Source organism: Pleurodeles waltl, chromosome 9 (assembly GCF_031143425.1).
Source record: "Pleurodeles waltl isolate 20211129_DDA chromosome 9, aPleWal1.hap1.20221129, whole genome shotgun sequence".
Taxonomy (NCBI): domain Eukaryota; kingdom Metazoa; phylum Chordata; class Amphibia; order Caudata; family Salamandridae; genus Pleurodeles; species Pleurodeles waltl.
This window is the reverse complement of record NC_090448.1, coordinates 869,716,281-869,739,207: the sequence shown is the minus strand read 5'-3', so window position 1 is coordinate 869,739,207 and position 22,927 is coordinate 869,716,281. Positions and strand designations below refer to the sequence as shown.

The window sequence follows — 22,927 nt, the reverse complement described above, 5'->3', positions numbered from 1 at the left end:
CCCCTCTAGCAGGCCTTACAGCCCTAAGGCAGGGTGCACTACACCACAGGTGAGGGCATAGCTGCAAGAGCGATATGCCCCTACAGTGTCTAAGTCCATTCTTAGACATTGAAAGTACAGTGTGGTCATATTAAGTATATGGTCTGGGAGTTTGTCAAAAACGAACTCCACAGCTCCATAATAGCTACACTGAATACTGGGAAGTTTGGTATCAAACTTCTCAGAATAATAAACCCACACTGATACCAGTGTTGGATTTATTACAAAAATGCACACAGAGGGCATCTTATAGATGCCCCCTGTATTTTACCCAATCCTTCAGTGCAGGACTGACTGGTCTGTGCCAACCTGCTGCTGAGAGACGAGTATCTGACCCCCTGTGGTGAGAGCCTTTGTGCTCTCTGAGGCCAGAAACAAAGCCTGCACTGGGTGGAGATGCTTAACACCTCCCCCCTGCAGGAACTGGAACACCTAGCAGTGAGCCGCAAAGGTTCAAGCTTCGTGTTACAATGCCCCAGGGCACTCCAGCTAGTGGAGATGCCCGCCCCCTGGAGACAGCCCCCATTTTTGGCGGCAAGTCCAGGGGAGATAATGAGAAAAACAAGAAGTCACCCACCAGTCAGGGCAGGCCCTAAGGTGTCCTGAGCTGAGGTGACCCCTGCCTTGAGAAATCCTCCATCTTGAGTTTGGAGGATTCACCCAATAGGATTAGGGATGTGCTCTCCTCCCCAGAGGGAGGAGGCACAAAGAGGGTGTAGCCACCCTCAAGGACAGTAGCGATTGGCTACTGCCCTCCCAGACCTAAACACACCCCTAAATTCAGTATTTAGGGGCTCCCCAGATCCCAGGAAATCAGATTCCAGCAACCTTAACAAGGAGGAGGAGTGCTGACCAGAAGCCCTGCAGTGAAGACGGAGACGACAACCTCTTTGACCCCAGCCCCACCGGCCTGTCTCCCAACTTCGAAGAAAACTGCAACAGCGACACATCCAACAGGGACCAGCGACCTCTGAAGCCTCAGAGGACTGCCCTGCAACCAAGGACCCAGAAACTCCTGTGAACAGCGGCCCTGTTCAACAATCTGCAACTTTCTTGCAACAAAGAAACAGCTTTAAAGACTACACATTTCCCGCTGGAAGCGTGAGACTTTCCACTCTGCACTAGATGCCCCCGGCTCAACCTGCGGAAAACCAACACTTAAGGGAGGACTCCCCGGCGACTGCGAGCCCGTGAGTAGCCAGAGATGACCTCCCCGAGCCCCCACAGTGATGCCTGCAGAGGAAATCCAGAGGCTCCCCCTGACCGCGACTGCCTGTAACAAGGGACCAGACGCCTGGAACCAACACTGTACCCGCAGCCCCCAGGACCTGAAGGAACCGAACTCCAGTGCAGGAGCGACCCCCAGGTGACGGTCTACCTAGCCCAGGTGGTGGCTACCCCGAGGAGCCACCCCCCGTGCCTGCCTGCATCATTGAAGAGACCCCCGGGTCTCCCCATTGCTTCCTATCTTAAACCTGACGCCTGTTTGCACTCGGCACCAGGCCACCCCTGTGCCGCTGAGGGTGTACTTTGTGTGCCTTCTCGTGTGTCTCCCCGGTGCTCTAGAAAAAAACCCTGCTCTGCCCCCCCGAGGACGCAAGTACTTACCTGCTGGCAGACTGGAACCAGAGCACCCCTGTTCCCCATAGGCGCCTATGTGTTTTGGGCACCTCTTTGACATCTGCACCTGACCGGCCCTGAGCTGCTGGTGTGGTAACTTTTGGGTTGCCTTGAACCCCCAACGGTGGGCTGCCTATGCCCCAAACTTGAGACTTGTAAGTGTTTTACTTACCTTCAAAACTAACCATTACTTACCTCCCCCAGGAACTGTAGATTTTTGCACTGTGTCCACTTTGAAAATAGCTTATTGCCATTTTTACAAAGACTGTACATGATATTGTTTTCATTCAAAGTTTCTAAAGTATCTAAGTGCAGTGCCTTACATTTAAAGTATTAATTGTGAATCTTGAACCTGTGGTTCTTAAAATAAACTAAGAAAATATATTTTTCAATATAAAAACCTATTTGGCCTGGTGTAAGTCTTTGAGTGTGTGTTCCTTATTTATTGCCTGTGTGTGTACAAGTGCTTAACACTACCCTCTGATAAGCCTACTGCTCGACCACACTGCCACAAAAAAGAGCATTGGAATTATCTACTTTTGCCACTATCTTACCTCTAAGGGGAACCCTTGGACTCTGTGCACACTATTTCTTACTTTGAAATAGTATATACAGAGCCAACTTCCTACAGAAGGAATTCAGGATGAGTCCTCATCACTTGAATGAAAGACGGTGTAAGGCTCATGAACATACAGTGCCTAGATTTTACTTACCTTGCGTGCTGATGTGGCTGCTATGAGGAAAGCCATTTTCCACAAGAGGTTTTGTAAAGATGATTTGTGAATGGGCTCAAAAGGAGCCTGCATGAAGCGTTAGAGGAGATGGACACCTTATGGGATGGAATACCTTCTTTAACTCCTCTAAGAAGTCTTTTATGACTGGGATTGTGAACAAAAAAAGAGGTTTGAGAAGGACATTTTATAAGCCAAGAGTTTGCCAAATAAAGTAGATAAGGAAGAATGATATCTTCCTGGCAGATTGCTGGGCCCACGTTCTTGCTAGAACACCAAATATAAAATCCTTTCCATCTGAATGAGCAGATGGCTGTTTAGCCTCCTTGAAAATCTCTATACCGTCTAGTGGCAGTTTCCAGGGTCCATACGGTACTAGCTCAGGAGCCATGCTGCCAAATTCAAGGAGGAGAGATTGGGGTGAACCATCTGTCCTCTGATTTTTGTTACAAGACCTGGTCTGCATGGCAGCTCGTGATGTAGACGCTCTGACCGGTGAGTAAGGTCTGTGAACCACCACTGATATGGTCATTCTAGAGCAATGATGATTATTCTGGCTCTCAAGTAGGACAGCTTGATGAGGACTTATGGGATCAGGGGGAATCGGAGGAAAGGCGTAGAGAAATTTGCTGCACCAGTCGATCTATACAGCATCCCTCCGTGTCCCTGGTTAAAAGTACCTCAAGGCGAAGTCTGGGAATTTTTTCTTTTCTGTTGTGGCGAACAAATCGATGTGCGGGGCGCCACACAGATTGAAGATGTATTTTACAATGTTGTCGTGAAGACTAATTTATGATCATCCTGTGGTACCCTGCTCAGAGAGTCTGCTCATACATTTTGGAGACTTGGGAGATGAGTTGCCATAATCCTCAGGTCTCTGGTTAAGAGTCACTTCCAGATTGCTTGGCCCTCATGGGACAGAGGCCTGGACCATCATTCCTCCTTGCTTGTTGAGGTAGCGCATGGCTATTGTGCTGTCCATCTGAACAAGCAGGAATTTGATTGTGAATAACGGAAAAAAGCTTTCAGTGTCAGGTGATCGGTGCTGAGTTTGAGGAGACTGATGTGGTACGTCATCTCTTTCTGAGACCATGCTCCTTGAATAGAGAGGTGATCCATGTGCTCTCCCCATCCTAGTAACAAGGCATCTGTCTCGGAGGTAAACTCCTGATGGAAGGGCATTTCTTGAAGCAGATTCTTCACACAGCACCACCATGCCAGAGGCTGTGTTGCATGGGGGAAGAGTAAGATCCTGTCCTCCCAATTACCCTTGAGTTGGTCCCATTGATCCACAAGACATTCTTGAAGAAAACTCATATGGAGATGGGCGGGGTTAGGAAGATGCATGAAGCCATTGAGCCAAGCGATGACACTGTTCTTGCTGTGGATGAGAGGCTTTCATTAAGGAGTAACACTTCAGATGAATTGATAATAGTATCTCCTCTGGGGTCCGGGTCTGATTGGTATTGATGGAGCCCCCCCAATTAATGTAGCGTTTGAACAGGAATAGACGTTGGCTTGGTATGGTTGATATGGAGCCCTAATCTTTGAAGGAGACTGCTTGTCCACTGATAATGAACATAGGCTTTCTGAGGATTTGACGTCTGATGAGCCAATCATCTAGGTAGGGGTAGATGAAGACTCTCGGTTTCCTTAGGTGGGCACCTACCACCGCCATGCACTTCGGGAAGGTGCTTAGTGCTGTCTTGATGCCAAGTAGAAGCACTTGTATAGATAATGGTCTTGACCCACCACAAACCTCAAGAATTTGCTATGCATCCTGGCTATTGTTAAGTGGAAGTATGCATCCTGAAGGTCTATGGAGCACAGCCAATCCCCCTGGTGTAACAGGGGATATATTTGATACAGTTCTAGCATTCTAAACTTCTCTCGCCTAGTCCATCTGTTGGCCGATCTCCAGTCAAAAATAGAGCTGAACTCGTTCTTGGGGCCTTTCTTCTTTACCAGAAAGTATCAAGAGTAAATGCATGTTCCCTGTTGAAAGGAACAGACTTCACTGTCTGCTTCTGTAGAAGGATGTTGTCCCTCGATCGTAGCATCTGTATTTGTTGATTGGATGGTTTGGTGGTATATGCGGTGGAGGACTTAAAAACCTGAGACAATACCAATTTTGAACAATATTTAGTACCCAGGCATCTTGTGATGTCCGCCACTCTGCCAGAAAATGCAAAATGCTTCCCCCTAACAGAGTGGGTAACAGAACAGAGGGAAGGAAAGATTTATGGTTTTGAGCCTGTGATGGGTTTTCCCTCTTCAGCAGGTTACTGATTGCTTATCTCTCTCTAGGTTGCTTACACTGCTGTTGCTGGTAAGGCCTCTGCTGATGGGATTGCTGTTGACCTTGATACCAGTGAAGGATTTGAACCCTCTGGGAGTAAAAAAAGAAACACCTCTGGTAGGGCTTGTAAGGCAATTTCTGTTCTCTCTGCTTTTCTAGGCGACTGCCTTAGGGGTTTCCACTTTGGATTTTATCCAAGCCATCTCATCATCTGTGTGGCTGCCAAAGAGTGTAGATTTGGGATTCTTCACTGAGACTCATTTTAGAGGGCCGTGAGTCTAAGTCAGGAGTGCCTGCATTAAAGCCTCTCCATGACAGTGTTCATGTGCCGTTAGCAAGGAGGAGTCAGCTGCAGCACTGATGATCTGATGGAAGACCATCATTCCTTCATTGAAGACCTCTAGGAACAAATCAAACGGTCCCGGTCCTGATAAGATACCGGGGGACTTGTTCAAATCTGAACCCGTTCTCTGGACATGGTATATAAATACACTATTGAACGCCATAGCAGCAGATAGCCCTATCCCGGACATGTGGCTTGGGGCGGAAATACTCCCCATATATAAAAAAGGTGATGTAGGCTCCCCAGGCAACTGTAGACCAATTAGTTTTATCAATAATTTGCAAAAGATCTTTGCTAAGCAAGTTTTAGACAGGCTCATGGAATGGGCCCAAGACACTCAGGCCTTATCCCCTCTTCAGGCTGGGTTTCGTCCAAAAATTAGCACGATGGACCAGGTCTTTAGGCTTTCTTTGCTATATTGGAAATATGTCATTTTAGCAAAACATAAATTGTACGTTGTCTTCGTGGACTTAAGATCAGCCTTTGACCTTGTCCCTAGAGGGAAGCCATGGGAAGTCCTGAACAAAATTGGTGCCCCGGGGAACCTAGTGTATTTAATCCAAAGGTTACATGAGAATACCTATGCAAGAGTGAGATGGGGTAGCCAGGGGGAACTTACGGATCAAACAGATATTAGGAGAAGGATACGTTAGGGCTGTGTCCCTGCTCCCACTCTTTTTTCTTTATTTATCAATGAGGTGGTTGGAATTGTAACTGACTAAAAATGATGCTCCATCCCTAAATAACCAAAAGATTCTGATCCTGTTATTTGCTGATGATTCACTTTTAATTTTCAAAACTCCTATGGGCCTGCAGGTACTAGTGGATAGATTCAGCGCTTTCTGCACAGATTATGGATTGGAACCAAATTTATGACCTTTGGCTATGGCCCCACCAAAAGATGTACAATTTTACTTAATGGGGCTCCCTTAAGTAAGGTAAGCTCTATCGATTACCTGGGGGTCAGAATAAGTAACAAGATCTGGGGCTATTTTGCGGTTTTATAAATCTACCATTGCGAAAGCTGTCTCTCCAGCTATCAAAATCTTTTTAGTGAAGGCCCAGGATGCAGCATCTTATGGTGCAGAGATGTGGGGATCTTCAAATGTTAGCAAATTATCTGTGGGGGAAAACAGTTTTATAAGATCCCTTTTGGCATGCCCTTGTAATATCCCATTGATCCCAATGTTCTTGGACCTTGGTTTCTCCTGCATTTCTGACGTAATAGCCCTAAGACCCCTACTTTACTGGGTACGAATCTGGACTACCCCGGAATTAGCTGTGTACAAGGAGTCTCTACAAGATATCTTAGAGAGACCTAATGCACTCTCTATTCCTTGGCTGAATCATATTGTGAGATGGCTTCACATTCTGGGACTTTTGGAGTCAACGCTATAATCTAAGGAGGGCTCATAAACATCATCTGAAATCAGTTTATTGGTCTTACATCAGAAACAGGTACTTGATATGTACGTCACACGGTCGACTGACATCCCAATTTCTTGACTTCAAGTGGCACCCTCACTTTGAACCATTCCTGGATTTAATCCCCGACTTATTAAGCAAAAGCTTGTATGTCCGCTTCAGGTATGAGTGCTTACCTTTGAGGTCTTTTACTAGTATGTGGCGACCTGCATTGACAACTGATCTATGTCCCAGTTGTAATTGTACTTCGGAAACTCTAGTACATTTCATGTTTATTTGTCCTGCTTGTGGGATAGCTCTGCGGAAGTGGATCCACCAAGCCTGTAGGAATATGGGTATGAGACATTGTAAAGATGCATTGAGACTGATGATGAGAGATACCCCCATTTTTTTAAATCTGTGCGGTCAGCAAGTTTCTTGCAGCCGCATGGCACATACTTATACGCCTCTTAAAAAGCCAAAATGATCTGTCTTCAAATAATTATTGTTCTTAAATTTATTTATACACTGATTTTATATATTAATTTTATGGTTATCGTGATCCATTGTTTGATGTATATCGGATGACAATGAGAGATAGTGTCTTATCATTATATAGGCCAACTTATTGGGAAAGTACACTAAGGATTTTTAGCATACATGTTTTTATTTAATTTTTTAATGACTAATTGATTGTTTAATCTTACCTTAATCTTGTATTTATTATGCATTTATTGTCATTTTAGTTGTGATTGTATTGCTTTGATGGTTAAATTTGACCTAATAAAGCTTATGTGTGATGATGATGATGACGACCTCTAGGAAATCTTCATGTCTTTCTCTGAGAAGATCTTCAGAAAACATTTGAATGGAGTCCCATAAAGCCCTATCATATCTTCCCAGAAGAGTCGATGCATCTGCTGCTTTCATAGTTGTTGCAGCTGTACTGCATACTCTGCAGCCTAGCGAGTCCACCTTCTTGAGCTCCTTGTCAGGTGGTACAGAAGACGGAGTTGTAACATGTTGTTTCTTGGCCGCTAATACGGCCACAGAGTCTGGAGGTGGGTTAGACTAGAGAAAGAGGATCCTGCTTCGGAGGTTTAGATTTCTTTGGCAAGCTGGATGGAGCAGGCTTGGCTGAGGCTGGAGTCAGGAATAGTCCCATGGCCAGTTCTAAGAGGCTCGGCATCAATGGATGGAGAGGTTGTGATGTGGAGCAATGGTGAAGAGTCTCAAATATGACTGACGTGAAAGGTGATGGGAAGGACATCGGTATGTTGAGCTTCGCAGATCTCTCACCAGGACCTCCTGGAAGGTGGTGCTATCCTCCACAGGAGAAACTTGCAGTGATGGCAAGACTGACAGGGTTGTTGAATATCTTCCTGTAGAATTGGAAGCAGAGTAATAGGAATGATGTCTAGATTTTGTGTGCTATCTTGATCTAGAAGAGTAATGGTGATGACAAGAGAGCCTTGAAGAATGCGGGGATCTGTGGCTTCTGCAATGGTGTGAACGATGGCGTGCTCTTGAGCGTGATGTGTGTGGTGAAACTCTAAGCCTCCAAAGAGGGGCCCTCACAAGTGGAATTGGAAATGGTGCCAGTGGAAGAGGTGCAGGACGTGGAGGCTGTGGAAGTGGCAGTGGAGGAGGAGGATGAGGAGAAGTGGATGATGGCAGAGGCGAAGGAGAGTCTGGCAGCAGTATTTGTGAAGGAGAGTAGACTCTGGAGTATTCAGAGTCAGGAGATGTAGAAATGTGTCACCACTTCCTTCTTTTCTTATGTCGTGATGTCCTCAACATCGATACACTCCTCAACATTGACCTCCTCTTACGTCTCAATGTCGACCTTCTTCTCGACATCGATACACTCAACAACCTTCTTCTCAACAGTAGGTCTTCAATGACCTAACTTGTCTCAACATCTACTGTCACCTCCTCCTCAACGTCAACCCAGCCCTCAATGGTGAACATGTAGGCGCAGTACCTTGTTTTGACATCAATACTCAACATTGATCTGGAATTACATCTTTTTGTGATGAACTCCTCTTTGTAGACCTTTAACACCTGGGGTCTTTAGAGGTAGATGGAAAAGCCCTGTTAGAGGACTAACCCTTTCCTCACTGTGATGTCTCACCTTCAGACTGTGGCTGTTCCCTGCGTCACGCTCCTGTGCGATGGAAGCCAATATTCTCACTCCATGAGTGTACCCTGAAAACTTCCTGTAGTGCTGGCATTTGCCAGGAACATGGCTCTGTGGAAGGCAAATAATACAGACATTGTGAGGGTCTGATTTGGCCTTCTTTATCCCACAGGCAGGACACTTCTCAAATAAAGAAGTAATTTTATTTGACAAAATACCATCATTTTCTGTCAGAAAATGTAAGGGAAAAATGGAAATCACCAAATAAAGTTGTCACAAATAATCCACTGGTGATTTCTGAAAGAAAAAGCCTAAAAAGGCTGAGCTCAGTACTCCAACATCCTGTCACCAGGAGCTGGAAAAAATTAACTGAAGCAACTACCACCTGCTGGGCATGATGGCTGGGTTCTTAAAGACGCTGTTTTAATCTCACATAATGGCAGCCCATCAGGCTACATTGTCATGCTATCCTTCATCTCTACTTTTACGAAAAAGGGTTTGTGAAAGAGATTTAAGATGTTTTACTGAATATTACAATTAAATATATATATATATATATATGGGTTTCTTGAGCTTGTTTTTTTTTTTTTTAAGTACAATCTGAATAATTTGGCCATTGTAGCCTGTCCCTTATTCTCTTATCTGCTTCTGTAGGCCTTCCCGAACAAAGGCGAGCATCTACACTTAAGTAGTTATACGATGGGAAAGTGCTCCAGGATTCCCACACACGGGCAGGATTATTCAGTGCTTACGACTATCAATGAAGATCACCTGAGAGAGAACTCTGTTTACCAAAGGGATTTTTCCTGGCTAGCTGTCCCCTAGTTACCACATAACTTACTGCAGTTAAATAACACTGTACTAAGCCCTAAAATATAATACAGGCATTCAAACCCAGGGTAGCCTGGCAGTGCAATAAAGGCATCACAGCTTCAAATCAAGCATAAAAACAGTGTCAAAATGTAGTTGAGGGGATCTCCAATGATTTGCATATGTATATATCAATCTGCAAACTACGTTTTGTAAAACTCCACTGTTCTCACCTTTTTCCTTTTTCCATATTTATTACTGTTTAACAAGCATCTTCAATGCCCAGTGGCCTATTTCTTCCTTTAGGTCATTGCTTTTATACATGGCAGCCAGTTTCAGCGATTCTGCAACAGATTCAGTATTCACCCTAACCCGCTTTTCTGACTCTCCTTGTACAGTTCTTCAAATCTTGTTAATCCCAAAATTACCTACCACTTTTCTTATCAAACCTAATGCCCCTATTGACCTGGAAAAATGTTTCTAATTATGTTCCATTATTGACATCACAGACGTCCATGATTGCTCAGGGTATTTCCTCTCTATTAGCTCGGTCAGTCAGAGTTCTCTCCTGAGATCCCAACTGGGTGTGAAGGGCTATACCCCCTATGAGCCACCAGCATATATGTGATATATGAGGAAATAAGAGTTAAGAATCAGAAGAGTACTCATGAGTGTGTCCATAAAGTGATCCGCCAGTCATAGATCTAGTTTCTCTAAACCATAACCACTCACAACGTCATTGAAATAATGCGCACTGGTTTGTGAACTCTTCAACTAACACTATGTAATATTGCTCCAGCCATGAAATTCAAGCCATCTAGAGGATAAATAGCATACTCATTCAACCCCACTTCTTAACCCATGAAAAAATATTTCTTGTCAATATTGAGAAATTAAGAGCATAGCAGCTGAGTAAGATTACCTGAAAGCGCACCAGCTAAACCTGTGTATACTTCTGCCTTAGCAGAAATCACCTTGTGTTCTTGACCGGGATACCCAAAGTGCATCTTCCCTTGCTGAGGAAGAGAAAAAAGGAGAACCAAAAGTGTTCTTCATCCTAGCCATAAGCAAGTTGGTCTCCGGTAAAATTACCTCTGCAGGTCACTGCCTAAGTAAATGTGCCCCTAGCCTTCATCGCTTGACTACAATTTAAAATTCCACAATATCACAACAAATTCAGCCATGACAGATACAGAATGAATGTACAGGTCAATAAACTCGTTCAACTGAACTTAATGGGGCCAAAGATCGCACTAAGGTAGTTAGTGTATCATGAATATTGTAAATGATTAATCAACCTACCAGCTTCACTCATCAGTGACCTATTGTGATTCTGCCTTGCAACCCCTCCCCATGTCCCCATCGCTCCCCACCCCCCTGCACCAATAGAAAACTCCACTTCTATACAATCTGTTAAACCCCAAGTTGAACCACATAAATGGTTATAGATGGAGCAACATCTCCACTCTGCATCACTTGAAACTACCTACTCAGCTCCAAAATCTACAAATGGAGGAAAATGATTAATACACTGAGTGGAAGGCATGGAGACCAGGATAAAGTGGCGAGAAGGAAAGCAGTACGTTACAGAAGATAAAACAAGAAAAGAGGATTAAGTGAACCAGAACAAGGGATGGATAATAAAAACACAAGTCTCCAGGGAAGATGACTGGCGTTGGTCCCGAACTAACAAATGAACTCTGTTTGTGGAGGCAAAACTCACTGCCATACCAGTACACATCCCAGCTAGAAGGTGGCTGCATCAGACCAAAGTAATGTGTCTGGGTTGGGTTGCCTGCACCCAATGTCCAGCTGTAGGAGTGAAGCCTCCTTTCACTGTTCTAGGAGGTTGTAGTATGCTCCAGATTTCAATATCCAGCAATGCACAAGTCAAAAGTCTACCACGGTGTAAAAACCTATGACTTACACTCATACTGCAGCAAAGCGGGCAACCCAAACAGTACATCCCACAAACAACCTTTTTGTGCTGTCTCACGGACTATGTAAGGAAGGGACTACCAGGCTGTAATTCTCTCTCCTATGTGCTTCCACCCGCCATGACATCTCCCGTAATAGAAAATATGATGTTCAGCTCCATTCAAGGCCTTTAGCTATAATTCACCTGTTCACAGGAAGTGGTGGCTTGGTCCTAAGGAGGCATGCAAGCATGCCAAAAACGGACATGGCACGCTGGTCCTCAAGCGACCTCAAAGCTTATTCAGAGTCCTTTCGTACTCTGAAATCGGTTATCCAGGCTGATGTGTCCCTTGAGGGTCAAGTGACTTAGGCTGTTGGATATGTCAGCAGGGGTGGCTCAAAGACTGCAGGGTTCACTGGGCTGACAGTGTGGTAAAAGATGTGCCCACTCAAGACTGACTACTTGGCTCCCTATGGACCTAGATTTTAAGAAGTGGAACATAGGAAACTTAACAAGAGATCCTGGATGTTCTATGTTTTTTGGCCTGTCCCATCTTTATGTTTAGCGCTAGGAAACTCTTTTTGAGTAGCCATGTGTTCCAGAAATATACATTGTATATTGTAAAAGGATGTTCTCAAGGTAGCTGCCCAATATCAATGACTCTAAACTGCTTCAATAGTCAGAAAATGCCATACAAAATATGTATCACAATATAGAAAAAAGTCCATTTGACCATTAGGTCTATTGCTTCCACTATAGTGCAGTCAAGCCTACACATGAATATTAAAACATGTAACATTCCATAGTGTCATATGTATTTTCATTGCCAACAACAGGAAGTAAAAAGAAGGGCAAAACCTCATTTCATGTACAACCACTCTGCATTTCTGAACCTTCACGTGCAACAGGACAGATGAAGTGCTACAAAATATTCTGCACTACTTTTAATGGTCTTCTCTTTAATACAATTTTGGGCCACAAAACATAGAAAGATGATATTGTACTTCTGCTTGAGAGTTTCCTGGAGTCTTTATACAAAATCAGCTGTTGGAGATAGCCTTTCTTTGGGGATTTCCTTGATTTTTATTTCTTTTTCCTCCCTGTCTTTTGCGGACTCTTTTTGCGTGGCCTTAGGTCTATGGGCACTTTCCCACTGTATTGCAAGGAGAAAGTATGCGTGCCCTTCAAACGCATGCTAGGAAGGGGTGTTTACGTGATTGGTTCAGATGCTGTACCCTGGAGTGCCCCACAAAAAAGATACAACACATACCTGGGGGGGTACAGCCCTGGCTACTAGTGGGACATAGCACTGAGTGAGCAACCCATTAGAATAGCGTGTGAAGCATGTGGCGTGCCTGCCAATGCAGACCTGTGGAGGTGCAGTTGTGCTTGGGCTGGCACTACTAATGTCGTAGCCAATCCTGAGGGGACCCTCCGCTACCCCTATAGCACCCCTTGAAGGGCAGGGCAGGTGGTAGATGGGAGGCTGGGCAGGTACACATGGGTGATCCATGCCCGGTAGGGAAGAACTCCCACTTGGGCTCTCCCTACCTAGGGGGGTCAGCTCTTCCCATACATTTTGGCTGATTCCCTACTGGTGGCCCCAGAACCTTGGGCCCTTACCCCCTGTGAACACAGTGTGGAAGTGGGCGCACCTTCCTACATATACGATGAAGTGATGCTGGCCAGTGTGTGCGCATGTGCCCACTTAGGCGCCAAACATGTGCTGGGCCGGTCATGACAGCCTGGGTGGGCACTTGTCACTATGGCATGCTTGAATATGCATCCAGCCTGTCATAACAGGCCTGGATGTGCGCACTAGCACCTATGGTGCTTTAAACCCCTAACCAGCCTGTCATATCAGGCCTGTGCGTGCACACTAGCACCTGGGGGAGGGGGTCTTAAATAAGTATTCCACCTATCATAGTAGTCCTAGGTGTGCACTCTAGCATCTATGGTGCTTTAAACGAGTAACTCGCCTAACATGCTTTTAAACATGTGTCCAGCCTGCCAATGTAGGCTTGTATGTGCGCAAGGGCACATATGCCCAGAGAGTAAAGAACACTCATGTGTGTTTTCACTCCATGGGAGAGCTACTATGCCCATAGGAGTAATTGTAACACTTCTCCCATGTTAACCTAACTGCAACAGTGGATTGCAGCAGTGCATCCTCATGTTGTTTACTGTCACTGGATGCGTCTTGACAACCCCCTTTCTATGATAAAGGTGGTTTTGTCGATAAACATGGAGAAATGCTACTTGTAGATAGTGGACATTTCTCTGCCCTGAAATGCTTTGTGTGCCTTTTAATTTGACTCAAGTCCAGGCTGGGGGATGAAGGAGCACATCTGTGCGTTCCCTAGCAACAGCTATAAATCTTGGGCACACAACTGGAATGAAGACCTCTGCCATTTGTAGGCCTGGCTGGATAGATTGGAGAGAAAGGTTCTGAAGCATGGCCTCTCGGAGCCAGATCATGGCCCCACTAAAGATTAAGAACTGCATTCCACAGCCCCATGGCGGACAGGACTGAAATTTAGGGGAGACATTTGTGGTTCAAAGGGAACCCTCTGAACCTTCCCCAACTGCAAAGGCACACTACAGCATAACTACTGGTGCTCTACTGAAGCAAAGTAGAGATACACTTGGAGGAACGTAGTGCACACTGCCAGAAGAATCTGTTGCGCACAAGGAGTAATTATTGCCCTACGAAGGGACTTCGCACCGTTCCTGCATCGTGGCTGGCCTGGGACAACTGGTTGCTGCTGTGTGGAACTCTGAAGTGTGCTCTCCAAGGGCTTGTTGGCTTGCTACCTGTTATTTAATGAAGGTCTCAGGGACACCAAAGACCTCCCACAAGGGATCGACACCTTCTGCCCATCTCATCTGGAGAGTGGTGCCCTCTTAAGTGCCTACAACATTTGCTGGATGTCACCTGGTAGCAGCGGTGCATGGAATTAAGTATTGCGCCTGAAGACAGGATTTGCTTGTTGCAGAGCCTTCAAAGTACTGCCTGTATTCAAGGAGTGTGGACCTTCACCATATGAGAGAAAGTGAGAGAAAGAGAAAGTGAGAGAAAGAGAAAGAGAAAGAGAAAGAGAAAGAGAAAGAGAAAGAGAAAGAGAAAGAGAAAGAGAAAGAGAAAGAGAAAGAGACCGGATTTGTCTGGTGCGACAAGTCATGGTGCACCAGATGCTGTGCCTCATTCCAGGGAGGTTCGGCATTGGTAACTTTCCGTATGTGTCCGGAGTTGTCTGGTACGACTCCACTCACCGCACATTACTGGTAACTTTCCATGTGTGACCAGAGTTGTCTGGTACAACTCAAGTCATCGTGCACCAGCTGTTGTGCCTCATTCCAGGTCGGTGCATTTTTGGAAACTCTTTGTGTGGAACCACTATTGTCCGGGGTGACTCAAGTCATTGCACCCCAGACGTTGTGACTCCCATCAGGGAGGTGCAGAATTGGTAACTACCTGAATATTGGAGTGCCTGGCTGGGCTACGCACCACTGTGAACAGCATGTGTCCCAGCTACCCAAGGGTGAGCGCAGGTTATACAGTGAGTGTAATCACCCACCCCTGATTGGAGTGGTATGTTCTGTCTGGCCTGGGCCTCCCCTCAGTCAACCAAAACGTGCTGCCTCCAACACCAGCATATTAACATATGCTTTTATTTGCATTCTAAATAACTGCATAACAAGCTGGTGTATTTTTTTTTTTAATACAGGCTGAAGTTAAAATCCAATTCAGCCAAGTGAAAAAGAAGAAATGGGACAAAAGAAAAAGTTAAAGATCTTTGGTAACAATATTTCGGGCAGATAAACTATCTACCTGTACACTCTTCATCTCATGAATCTCTCCAAGAGCCAGATTGGATCTGAAAACTTGAAATAGCCCTACTAAGCCAGGAGGTAGCACCACGGTAGTTGTATGTGGTGTCAGTCGAAGCTCTGATATCAGTTGTCACACTTTTTTCCATTACCTAATCTGGAGAAACTGAATGGATGTTGTATGAAAAAAATAAATCAGAATTAGCAAATTATAGCAGTTGTTCAAGACACCTCCTCCGTATGGGGAAGTTTGCGGATCCATGCTGAATCTGTAAGTAGTCACATTATTCACCAAATAGATTATTTCCAAAGGTAATTAACTTTTAATTCCAATACTTCTATGTGCAAGTTTCTCACCTCAAGAATCAATACCAAAGCAGTAAATCTGGAGGCAGGACTGAAGAATAGCGGAAGCAAAAATGCCTTGCAACGCAGAAGGCAAAATCTCAGATGATAGTCATGCAGGCCTGTCAATCGAGGACCTCAACCTAGGCCACTGAAGGTCAAAATAGAAACCCTGACAGAGTCTAAAAGACAAGAAAGGTCATCTACCTCGCTAACACCACTTGCATCATGAGAAAACCTGTAAATCCTGCAGAGCGCTGATTCAAGTTGGTAACTCATTAGAATGATTACCACTAAAGTCATTCTCAACAGACATACCCGCTTTAATGAAAATGTCTTTGGAAGCCCAGACAATTAATCTGAAGTCAAGAACATTAGTGGTGCTGAGGCTGAAAGTACGAGTGAGGCATTTGGGTGCACAACAGTGTCTCTAGGTGCCATAATGGCATCAGAAGGTCCTGTGGAGCCGACTTGTGCTGAGGTGGAAGCAGCCAGCAGAGGTGCGGTCAGGGAACCTGAAGGCGCACAAGTGAGAACTGGAGGAGCAACATGGTCAGCAAGACTGCGGTGAATGCCCCCACTTGAGTGGGGTCACTGCCAGACGCTGCTAAGGCAGAAGAGTGCCCAACAGCACTGGAAAAGGACTAAAACAGAGCTGAGCACCAATGCTAACCACACAATCTGTCCAGTGCCCAGATTCAGATCACTATATAAGTCGAGGGAGGACAACTTTGATGGAAAGGACTTCTTCACAGATCTACTCTGGATAATGGATCAGTAATGGGATTTAGAGAGGCATCTACCTCACTGGTCTTGCGTCATCATATTATAGTTTTCCTGTTCAGGGGTGGCCTCCAAAAGAATAGAGTAACAAAGATCCACAGACCTAGGGCCATGTTCCAATTCCAATTCACGATGATGCACATCTATAACATTCGAAGAAGACTCCTGGTGGAAGGAGGAGCAACATTTTGTGGGAACAAACCCTATTAGGAAAAGCATAATCCTTAGAGGAATAATCCTGAGGACAGCAGCTCGTGGTCCACTTTGAGGGCCGTACAAAGAAGGAATTGTCCGTGGAACGCAACGATGCACAACGCACAGCTCTGTAACATTACATTTGGAGGAGCGGGCAGAGCTAGCTGCAGCATCCCCCTGCTAACACGGGAGAGCTGCTTCTAGTTTCCAGATCTAGTTTAACATTCAATGGTCAGATTATAAAAAGCAGAAACTGTGTACTTTGTGGAGATATATTTTAGCAAGCAAGAAAACGTTTAATAATGAATATTTCTGATCTATTCTGCATTAGCCCATTTGTAAGAGCAGACCTCTACGTGGAGTGGTAGGTAAATGAATATGTGGCTTTTAAGTATGTGGATTTTTTAAATAGAAGCAACCCTTCCTACTACTGGATATTACCATTACCTGAGGAATCTCACTTCTCAATAGGAATCTCACTTAGCACTTGAAAAGCGAGAGCAAATACAAGCCTTAAGTTTATACAATAACACATTTCACTTACTTCTGCTAAATAGAGTTAGATGTCAATCACTTACTTTTGCCAAAAAAAGAAATATGTCAATCATGTCTTGGTGCTTGAGAGCAGATTTGAACTGTTTTTCAGCTTCCCTATACAATCCCAACCTGAAGAAACATTAAGAAAAAAAACAGAAAACACAATAAAATTATACATATTTGATTAATCAATTGCTCCTAGTTCTAGAGAGTAAAGGCTGCTTTTACTCTAGATCACGGGAACAGCCTGCCACAGGGTAAGGAAGGGGGAGGACAGAAAAGTAGTTACACACAGCAGAGGGTGCAAAGCTGCATCCTTTTTCCTGCACAAATGTGCTACATCATAAACTGTTTACAACCAATTTATGCACAACCTTCCTTGCCTAATGCTGAGGTTTTAGTAGAGAGCATCGTGACTAGGAATCACAAAGTCTGCATAAAGGTACGCTTTATAGTAAGTCAACATCTGGGATCTCTCCTATTCAAAAACACTGGGACCATCTCCAAAGCATACCAAAAAACAGTGAAGTTAAAATGCAAGTCCCACATTGTCCGCTGAATTATGTACAACCCAAAAAGGATTGGAGACGAGAGTAAAACAAGCATGAAAATGTTGAGTAGCCCATCCCTTATTGGAACTAATTTAATAGCTGCAACACAATAGACCGCAGCTGTGATGGAATGAGCACAGATATAGACCTGGGATTGTTTCCTTCTTTTCTGTTGGCCGGGATAAAAGAGCTACGGTAGGGTGTAATTAAAGTGTGTCTGCATCAGAATACCTTTCATGTTATAACATCCGATTCCAATTAATTTGGTCTTCTTTAGGTATAAGGATATGATGTGATAAAGAATCAGACCTGATAAAGCTAGGTTAAAGTAGTGAGGTCCATGAAACAGTAGTTATTTCCTTCTGGGGAACCTTGAGAATCAATGCATTAAGGAATTCAGGTAACCAGGTGATTTGATTATAAGGCCATCATCCCAAAGTGTTCTGGTTGCTGCCCATCTATTCACACCCCGTTTACTGAGATAACGTCTCATCATAATTCCAACACAGCCATCAGCCTCTGTGTAGGATCTGGATTATCCCTTAAGAGCCTTCAACTCGAGAGTTTTGAAAGAACACGACCAATACAAGTCCAGGCCAGTGTAAAAAACTCAACTAATTCCTTGGGACCATGGTGGTCATTGCAGAGGAGTTACTGTCAGATTTACTGGCATCTAGGTGCTTTGATGTCGAAGCTCAAGGCTTGCAAGAAGTTATTCGAAATGAGGGGAATGACAGCTTAAATCTGTCTTCTCTTGCTCCTACCTGCTTCACAGGATACAAGCTACATTAGTCTTCCTAAAAGAGGTGCACCAGCTCAAAGGTTGCTTGAATTAGACTGTGGCAATGGTGGAGACGCATAGGAGGCATTGGTAGCTTTACACTGGTTGCCACTGCTTCTAGGCCTGGTCTGGATATAAAAGGCTTGGCACACCACCCTTTTATTCTCCAGGATTTGGAAGAATTAATTGCCAAGGGCATTAATGCACATGTCATGCTCAGATTAGAAATTCTTGGGAAATGTGGATCTACACCGGTACTAGTAGTGGCTTATGGAGAGTCAGTTTCATGCTTCTGTCTGTACTTTTGAGGCCCACCAGGATATAGTGTCCTCATTATATAGGGATCTGAAATCTGAATGAGAGCAGTAATTCTTACTCTTAATACTGGCCAGTTCCAAACAAGCACCATGGAAGATCTATAGTATGAACATGCAGAGTGGTCACTCCTGCAAAGTCAGAGAGAGTCGGCACTCAGAAAGTGAGCTACCTAACCTTAGAACCAGCGAGAATCCCCAGGGTGTGAGGAATACAGCCGTTAGCAAACACCATAATAGGATGATGTGTACAAAAAGAGAGCTGAGTCCCACCCAATGATGTAACTGCTCCTCAGTAGTTTACCCAGACCACAGCCTTTTCCTTTCCATGCATTGGTGGTCATGTTAGTTTACCAAGCAGACTGGATCTGACAGGCACAAGTCAGCCGTCACTAAGGTAATGAGAGTCATGTGGCACTTCTAGTTAAGCACTTCTTGGGATTACTCACACTGCACACAGTTTAAGGTGGTAGCCTCCAGTCATGATGAGGAGTACTGCTGGGCTGGGTGCATCTGTCCTTTACTAGGCACTGAGAGGAATTAATATACACAAAGTCCAGCTGCTAAACTTTAGAATTTTTCATGTGCACTTTGGAATATGTCATCTTATTGGGAGCTTAACCACGTATTCTCTACATCACCACGAAGGGATTTTTGAGAGAACTTCTAGAAAACATGGCAAACAAGAAGCAGATTTGAGACAAATAGCTGATCGCTAAACAGAGCAATATGTAGCTGAATTGTTTACTGCTGCAAACTGTCTATGGCACAAAACACAGAGTCAAAGCATAACATTGTGGCATGGGCTGCCTCTCCAGGAGAAACACCCGAAGCAAGGTGAGCATTAGTTTTACTAGCATTTAGCAGTACTGTGCCATGGGATTTTTAGTTGCTCTTTTCTGAAAGAGTAGGAATAGTATGAGTGAAAATTAAAGACAACAATATTCAGGTTATAGAACAGGACATTTGTGACATGGAAAGACCAACTTGTTGCCTCTCAGATGTTCACGTTGAGACCTCATACCTCACCAAAACAGAGTCTTGCAATGTTGTTGGACACCTCTTGCTGCCACAGCAGAATTTAATTTACTAAATGGAAGTGCTACAGGAAGACCTAGAAGCAGTACTCCTCAGCAAAATGCCTAACTGGAATTCAGTCTAGGTTTTCTCCTTCCAGCTTCAGCTATGTAAGCAATCATTTCCACTGCCTGGAAAAACAACCTTACCTCCATCTTGTGCACAATGCCAGGCACGGCACGTCTCACAATAGATCCATAGGACTCCATTACACTGATTCATCCACACACACAATGCACATACCACACAGGCCACGTTAAAAACACACAAATTGGAGTTTGTAGTTAGTGCAAGAATCTGGGTTATTGCATAGAAGTAGAACTTTTCACTAGTGGGCCAGTAGGCCTCCTCTCAAGTGACAGATATGAAAAGGGCTGGTCACACCTATGGAAGCTCAAAACACAGAACACTGTCACCACCACTCTATGTAGTAATCCCATGATGAGGATGGTAGTCCACCGTCAGGGCAATGAGAGCACGTTTGGTGCAGGTCTGGGCCTCTACACATACACTAGATTAGAGTGAAGCTAGGGCCAAAATAATATATATATATATATATATCAGCTACACAGTCGGGCACTTATGTTGGGGGAACACAACTGCACACCACGGAGGGTATATTCCCGCCCCAAAAGAGAAGCAGTGCAGGAAAATAAAAACATTCACCGAGCAAAGGTAAAGCATTTTCTGGTTCACAGCTATCAGCACAAAATAGAGAACTGGTAAAAGTACAACGTAGTGCCTGGGTAATTAATAGATGCCTTACGTCTTTATGGTAGGAAGGTGTGCACAGCTTTGATTTACCAGCTTTGTGTAGACGTATGCTGTCTGCCACTAGGTGGTGGGCTCTACCAATTACTGAGAATAGAGAGAAAAGCACATAAAAGTAGAGGACACGGCGGAGTAGACTACGTTTCACACACAAGGCAAAAGAACAAGCAGGCTTCTAGTGCACATACACATCTGGCACATCTGGGATGTAAGTGAGATCGGTCAGTGATCAGGCAGCTAAAAGTGGAATAACTCTGCTGTGCGAGTCGTATATGATTCAATGTTAAATTCTGAAGACGAGATTGCTTAATATTCAAAGGAGCATTTGTCAGAGATTTACAACTGGATATAGCTGACATGGTGGCTCAGTGAGCTGGACGCACACTGCTGAAATCTGCTATTCTGGTGGTCATGAGTTAAAATCCTGCAAAGCAGACTTGGCCTACCATCTTTCTGGAGACGGCAAATAGAGTATAAAACATTGGATAATAGTGGAATCTGGTATTTAAAGTCCAGGAAAGAGTACACATGAGCATGATGTGACATACAAAAAATAACTAGATATCATACTAAAAGGGCTTGCAAAATATTGACTGTAAAGAACTGCTTACACCCTCGCTGTCCCGTTCTCCTCCTATAAAATAGAACATTACCATGCTCACATACTTGTTTTTTTTTCTTAGATATGTTTTATTGAGCTTCCAACATGTGAACAAACAACCTTCGACAACCACTGCCTCCCCCACATTTGCAAGCAGAGAAAGTCCCACATCCACGGAAATCGACTCGCATTACTTCCAACCGATAGGCCAGACTACATTTTCCCTCCTGCTCCCGGTTAATTCTGCACATCTAAGCCTCTGTCTCTCCTCTATGGGCACCATACCTTCTCCTATTTTGGATCGACAGTCCAGTGCTTCTTGTGCCCTGTCACGTCTGGCAATGTTCCTCTTAGCCACGGCCAGTCCCACCATTAGCAGCAATTTGGTGTACCGAGGCAGATCCGCATCCCGCCACACACTGACTAGCAGTCTTTACATTATTGTCCACTTTTGTTCTGGTTGTACTATAGCGGCTCTGTCCAACGCTACCCACCAGGGCTTTATTCTCACATGACCACACCCTGTGCACGATATCTCTCACCTCCAAGCAACCCCTACTGCACCCGGAGGAGTCCATCCTTCCCATTTTATAGAGGGCCACACTGGGATAGTATGCCTTGTGTGACAAAGGGAGCTGCAGCACACAAACCCAGACTTTATCTCTGTCACTCTCGGGGCCGGAGTGCCTCTTCCCACTCCCAGTCTGGCAGGGGATCAACATCTCTTTCCCAGCCAATCCTCAGCTTTGTCAACCTCTCCATAGAATAGGACATTATTTTCCTGTGTGTTAGGAAACTGTTGACTAAGGAGGCAATCTCCCTAAGTACCTTATCTTCTAGGGGCGAGGAGCCCTTGATCGCGTTGCCCTAGTAATGTGTCTCACCTGGACATGTCGCACTTTCAGGAAGAGGAGTACCCCAGTTTCCACCAAGCTATAATCCTGCCAGAGTGTCACCAGGAACCGCAGTCCCTGCTCATCCCAGTCGTCACCCAGTCTGGATATTCCGATCATGCCCTATGGGTTGACGCCTTCCAGTCTGCCCATCTTCCTTACAGCGTCACTATCATATAGTGGCATAGCCAGAGTCAGTTTCTTGCTAGAGCCTGGATGCCTCATGGCCCGTGTCCAGACCCTGGTGATGGTGTGCTGGGGGAGTCGGCTCCGCTGTTGATGTCTGTATAATGTTCACACGCATAGTTGATCATTTTATACCAATATGCAACAGCCTCTACTCTGAAAATAGATAAGTTCATTTAAGGTATGGGATCTATAAGACCAATCAAAGTAAGATACAAGTGTGAAGAGTCTTACTACATAAGGCAAAATGGTGCGCTTTGTTAGAGCGTATATTTGCACATAGTCCGAGCTGCCATTAGTTTCCAACTATCAAGTAGCTAAGCCTTAGGTTAACCACTAAGACAGATTGTGCTCTCTTAATATATCAACTCAAAGAATAAATTGGTTGCTTATGCAGCACCAAGAGGCTTTCTGGGAAGTCAGATGTAATGAAGGACGAAAAAACATAAATGGGGGAAACTAGAAAAAAAAGAAAGGAATTCGTCGAGTTTTAAAAGTCACTATGAGAATCTAATTATTTAAATTACTAACTCAAGCAAAAATTAAATATATGTAACAAAGAGTGCTGGCAATATTCTGCCAATTGCCTCATGGCGGATTTTTTTCTTGCATGTGACTCCAAAACAGCAAGTTGGCCAGTGAGATCTGGCACCCTCTAGTGTGATTTTTGGTCACAAGGAAGAAACCAGGTGAGATTTTTCCAACACAGAGGAACAAAACTGTTTGTGCTTAGAAGGCTACTTAAGCGGCAGCAAAAT

General features: G+C 44.6%; 1 protein-coding gene across 2 annotated transcripts in view; it reads right to left on the bottom strand.

Moving 5' to 3' along the window:
* The window catches only part of TTC8 (tetratricopeptide repeat domain 8), a 296,727-nt gene that overhangs the window by 115,300 nt on the left and 158,500 nt on the right, over window positions 1-22,927 (bottom strand). For both annotated transcript variants that reach the window (XM_069208150.1, XM_069208149.1), the window contains one exon: window positions 17,037-17,124. In XM_069208150.1, the coding sequence (XP_069064251.1) occupies window positions 17,037-17,124 (88 nt within the window). The remainder of the gene's footprint in view (window positions 1-17,036; window positions 17,125-22,927) is intronic.